This window comes from Dermacentor silvarum, chromosome 9 (assembly GCF_013339745.2).
Source record: "Dermacentor silvarum isolate Dsil-2018 chromosome 9, BIME_Dsil_1.4, whole genome shotgun sequence".
Taxonomy (NCBI): Eukaryota; Metazoa; Arthropoda; class Arachnida; order Ixodida; family Ixodidae; genus Dermacentor; species Dermacentor silvarum.
The window spans coordinates 93,267,184-93,273,183 of NC_051162.1; the positions used below are offsets into that span (position 1 = coordinate 93,267,184).

Here is a 6,000-nt window from a genome sequence, read left to right on the forward strand (position 1 = left end):
GCATTTTCTGAAGTGTTCTTCATATATTCACAATACATGATGCGTTCGAGCAGAACAAAGCCGGAACATTCTTAGGCGTTAAATAGCGACAATTAAAATAGTTGTTTGTCTCTTCATTCGCTACATTCCGTCCATCTTAAATTCTTCAATAACATACTGCAGGGTAATTTGAACAAATAAACGAAGGGCACACCCACTTGCGTCTTGCCTCCAGCGCCCTCTTGTATGGAACTCCGCGGCACCGACGCCCCTACCGGAAAACAAGCGAAGAAGGCGCCAAAGAGGTTGCACGCGCCCAACGCCAGGAACTCCTGGGAAGATTGGAAGGAGCAGGCAATACCAACCTTCATCATTGCCACCATCATAACCAATACCACTGTTCAAGCAGCGCTACCGTTCATTGCTGTCGTACTTCACTAAGCACTATGAAATAAAGCCTTAGCAAGTCTGCGAAGAGTGAGAGAGAGAAATTATTTAGATTTTGTAGGACCAACGCTTAGTCGAAACACTAGGAAAAAGACGCGCGCATTGTGTGTGTCTTTCTACTTGTGTTTGTGTGCTGGACCTACAAAATATGGACTGTGGTACACCAACCGGCCCAAGTTTCTATCTTATTGGAGATAAATGAGATGCGAGAGGCATCTTGCAAACTAGTTTATGCTTAAAAGGCAGCACAATGTAACTTAGTTCACCGGAAGAGAAACATCCGGTTAAATATCGTACACTAGGGGAGAGTAAGGGTGAGTCAGATTGATGGAAAAGTCCGTGCAATGCATACAGCATGTCTCGTCCCTCACGCGCATGTAAGGGGTGTCCGCAGGACGCGGAAAATGCGATCTTGCGAAATACGCTCAGCTGGAGGTTATTGAACTCACATCCCAGAGATATTCGTGCAATGGATGTCCAAAGGATACACACTGGCTGTCGCCATAAGCATTCGCTGACGTACGAGTGCGCGCACCGCGATCGTTCAGTACTACGCGTACCTGGTTGGGGTCTATGACGTAGTTGTGCTTCCTGGAGAATATGCGCCCCAGCGAGATGGTGATGGCGTAGCTGACCACCGACACGGCCAGCGCCGGCGCCGCCACTCGTGACAGCAGCTGTGCCGAGAAAACCGGTGAGTGGGGCCGGGGCATCCTGTGCATGAGGAACACGTGGCCGAACTTAGCGCATACTTCTCGACTTCTCAACGCTTTAGAGAGCTTTAGCACGACGTAACCTTGCTAGCGTAAATGTATGTAGGAATACAGGAACAGCTTGCAGACATGGAAAACGCGAGTTCCGAACAAGTTCTGGAATATCGGTGGCCAAGACGATATGGGGGCATACTGATACTATGGGTGATTCGATATATATAAAATAAAAATGTTGTACAGAAATTTTCCAAGGGATTTTACAGCGGTTCCATACGCACAATAATTCGTTATGTGGGTTCAATATATCCGGCTTCGTCTGTATTAACAGGAGTTGGCACTCCAATGAACCATTTTGATAGCTGTATAAAGCTAGGTTACTCGTGAGACAGTATGCCAGGCTAATGACGGCGCAGTAAATTTGCAATCAGCGCGCGCGAGCACACTGCACTTGTGACAAATGTAGATGTGGCTCTCTTGATGAAATCATGCGCAAGAGACAAAGCTCAGCATTTGTGCAGCTACGACTTCGTCTTCATTTAAACCATGATTGGCGCCGCAGTTAGTTGAGCGATTGTGAAATGCAGAGAAGTGCACATTCGAATTAGTAAAATTGCCGTTAAGAACCGTGCTATGGTAAAAGAATGAACGCGTTAGGCTTCGTCGGCGTCATTCATCAAAACAAGAGACTCTCGGTTGTCCTGCGTCACGCCATGGCTCAGAGCTCACAGGTGTTCTTTCGTCTAGGAGGTGGTCTTTTTTGACAACTGTGGAGCACGGGAATGCGATTCTGATCGACTTGCGGCCACACAGTTTTTCCAGCTGCGGCGGCCGCTTTCTGATGAAGGCGAAAAGTGGAGATGTCGCACTCCGCACCGCACCGCACGTCCTCTGAAATATGGGCTCCGAGCACATGTGTTGTGGTATCAGGTCCATAGCCAGATGGTAGGTGGGCTAGTGGCCCGCCCCTCACCCCCCCCCCCCCCTGCAATTTTGATCTTTTTCGAAAATAATTGCTGAAAATAGGTGTTTTCCTCAAAAAGTCAAGCCCCCCCACCCTCCACCTTTCCCCGAAAAAAAAATTCCTGGCTACGGGCCTGTGTGGTATGCTTGCGTATTAGCGTGTGACGGACTGCTCATGCAATGAGTCGACATCTCGCGTTCCTTCGTCAACTTCCCCAGTTAAACAAGTTAAGGTGAGGTGGGGTTCCTAGCAAGAACGTTGCTTTCTGTAGTACATACCTCATGCCTTGGGAATTATTTCGTCCTTAAATGGATATGTTTAGCGTATCTGTAATTGTATTTCAGTTTATGGAGTAGTCACGCACCGAAGATGTCGACGGCAGGGACAGCACTAGTAGCACTATCTTGTGGCGCTTTATTCAACCACAACGCGCTAGCAACATTTCTGTGCTACGTCATTGTTCTCGCAGAAAGGAAAATAAATAAAACATCCGCTATACAGTCAATATTGTTTCAGTAAGTGCCTTTGCACTAGCAGATGGATATACTATGGTCATTGTAAATATAGTACTCCGTGTACTGCGGGTTGTAGTTGACGTCAGTGTCACCAGATGGTGCCACCAGCACTGCTGTGCTTGTCTATGTCAATGTTGTTCCTGTATTCCGCAAAATGTGATACATTTACGGACAAGATGGACAGGCGTATTCTGTTGAGGTCGTCGCAAGCAAACAAACAAACAGAAAGTAAACAGGCAACCAATTGATGTGGCATTGTTTTCCATTACAACGTGCCACGCACAACCTCCAATAGCAAGAAAAATATTGCTGCAGAAAGGCCCTAGTGGGACTTGTCAGATAGCGCATAAGCATTCTTTCCAATCGCTTATATATATATATATATATATATATATATATATATATATATATTAGTCATAATCATTATAATCTCAGTAGTCATGCGTACCCATAAGGCATTCTCATACATACCCACACAGGAGGCCATCTATAACTATGGAGCGCATCGTGTCAAGCATCACAGTCAGACTGATGGACAGATTTCCGAGGGAGGTAACCCTAAAATGATTACGCATTAAAAAGTCGGTGTGAAGTGTCTGCTGATGCCGACAGAACACTTCCACCGAATGTACTGCCTCGGTAAAGCAAGAAACGTGGCTGTTAAAGGCTCAGCTTTCTTGCGCTTTTTTGTACAGTGCAGCTGTTAAGGGCTAGTTCCCCCAGATTCGTGTCCACGTGTCGACAGGGCACCTAATTCTATGTGTGTGTGCGTCCGGAAAGTACGATAGGCAGCGCAATGGAAGACAGGAGCGCGTTGTATTTTTACTTCACATGTCCGTCGATCTGCAACGAAACAGACAAGCAGTACAAGCTGTCTACCATAGCCTCCGCCATCCTCCCATCTCAGAGGCCATATGCCGTCGTCGCGCCTATCTCCCGACTTTAGCGACAGATGGCGCTCGGATCTCAGAAAAGAATTTCTCTCGTTAGGCTTAGGCGCGTTCGAAACGAGAAGCGATCTCGAAAATTCCTCAAGATTAGCCATAACACTCTCTCGGCGAAGCGGCATGAGACTAAGCAAAAGCCGTTTACGCAGTCATTTGCTACGAACGAAGTGAATTCTACAAAAACAACGCCAAATTCAGTTCGAAGCGGGCGGCCGGGACCGCCGCCATGTTTTACGTACACTTGGCTCAAGCGTCGTCTTCTTCCGCAGCCGGCTCGTTGACGACCCTCGATCTGCGCTCATGCCGTTTCGAGCACGTGCTCGGCACGCGCTCGTGCCACTGCTCATACGTTCGTCGTTGTCGTCTGCTTTCACAGCAGGCTGTGTTGCCATTAATCATTTAAGCGTAGAAATTCACTTCTTTTCTGTCGTCGTAACGGGGAGGCCGCGTTTATGGGGATTTGAGCCATTGCTCAAGGGGGTATGAGCCATTCATGTTCAACTGACGTGTCCTAACGCGTTTGAGCAACGCCACCGAACGCGCTCGGGAAAGGGCTCATCGTCGACGTGTCGATTCTAGCGTGAGGGCTTCCGAAGCCCAGGCGAAACTTCAGCGAAGAGCCGCCAACGCCGAGTTGCGGGAGCGCGATCTTGAGGCGAAACCGTCAGCGTCGTCTTGCCTTCCAGGAACCCGCCAACGGCGGTGCACACCTCGGCAACGCTAGTGCCAACTTCCCCGGTGCGACGGCCAGGTTTCAATGCGAGTTTCTCCACCGGAACGTTCATGATAGACATATTTGATGCCCAACGACGATACGCCCCATTTTTATCGTGGGGGCAATATTCACTGCAGCACATTCACCATAGTCACAGCTTCGCTGGCTTCAATCTTCACAGTAGTGGAAGGGCTCTGTTTTTTTTATTTTGACGAATAAAAGATGAATAAAACGAATAAAGAAAAGGGATGACACAACCTAGACCCGCTCCCTTATTGATTCATGCAGATACTTACTCGTGCGCGATGTGATCGATGACGCTCATGTTGTAACCTTCGAGGTTTAGATGATGCGACAACAATGTGCCGAAAATGACCTGAAATGAAAAATGTATGTATTTTTCAATATTACCGTGTTTATAAAGCGTTACGTGATCCGAAATTGTTACAAATAGGAAGGTGCGCGTTTACCACAACATCAGCTTATATCATAAAAAGTGCAGAGCTTCGTTTTCAAAGCGGCAGCTGATGATGCACTAGTGCTGGCGCCATAAGACCCTAATTGATATATGAATGCAGTTTTACATTCAACGAGCACAGACATGGCATTAGAAAGTTTTTAACCGGTCCTAAACACCTTACCGTTTGCGGATTGCCGGATTACTGAAACGCCTGGACGGCAGTAGCATAGAATGGCATAGAGTTACTCTTTAGTAGGACACAATAGCGAAACTGGTAGTGACACCGCTGGACGCTTTGTGCAACTACAATGGGTTAGAATGATTTTTGTGTTGGCTCAACGTTGTCATACACGGTAATTCATTAAAAGGCGGCGAGAATGCAATAGGCCACTGCAGTATTAGTTTTGTGCGCCCTGTGGTTAAACTCTGCGTTACGAGATCTTGCTACTAGCGCTGGCGTTGCCGTAAACCTCTCGGGTAGCACGGTGTTCCGCAAACGGTAATACTTTTAAGGAGAAGCTATAACTTTCTATTTTAAACATGCCATTTTTTTCCCGTTATATGAAGTATACAACCTTGCAATACCTAAAAAATTGAATACTGCACGCGCCGAATAATTTACTGTACGTGTTTCGACAAACCAGTCGCAGCCCTCTAGTTCATCTTGTCTTTTTTTTGTGCGTGTGAACAGCGTCACCATGCCTAGCCTTATTGCTACACGTCGTCAGAAAAATTTTGCTCTGTGTCATGATGAAACGATAAAGTCGAAGGAGCCAGGTCCGGACTTTCGAAACCAACTTTAGGACCGAATCGAAGTATCTTGCGAGCTGTTTCCCAACTTTCCTACTTGCTAAATGTCTTCGTTTTAAGTGCGAAAAGCGTGTGGGAGAGCTTCTACAGCTTTGCAAATCCTTGCTAGAACTTGGTGTGAATAGAGGTTTCTCCAAAAATTACTAAAGATAATTCTGGCGCTACTGTTTACAGGAGCTGTAAAGATGGTGGCTTAGTCAAAAGGGGAATGATGGTTAGTATATATATATATATATATATGGAATTGCCTAAACTTCCTCCTGCTGGCTTCAGAGGGCTTTCGGACTTGGCGAATCGATAAATCTTTCAACAAAATATTGCTTTATAAGTGCACCAATTATCCCTGAATATGCATGCGCGCAGAGTCATGTTGCGTTCTACGTTTAGAAAAAAAATTGCTTCAAAACATGGGCCATTAAAGGTAGATCAAGCGTAGTAATTAAAGCGACCAGA

General features: G+C 46.5%; 1 protein-coding gene across 1 annotated transcript in view; it reads right to left on the reverse strand.

The window, feature by feature from the left end:
* The window catches only part of LOC119463742 (solute carrier family 26 member 6-like), a 70,294-nt gene that overhangs the window by 28,339 nt on the left and 35,955 nt on the right, over positions 1-6,000 (reverse strand). The window contains exons 6-8 of the mRNA XM_049655360.1: positions 4,574-4,653; positions 987-1,140; positions 198-311 (exon numbers count right to left, since the gene is read on the reverse strand). Coding sequence (XP_049511317.1) covers positions 198-311; positions 987-1,140; positions 4,574-4,653 — 348 coding nt within the window. The remainder of the gene's footprint in view (positions 1-197; positions 312-986; positions 1,141-4,573; positions 4,654-6,000) is intronic.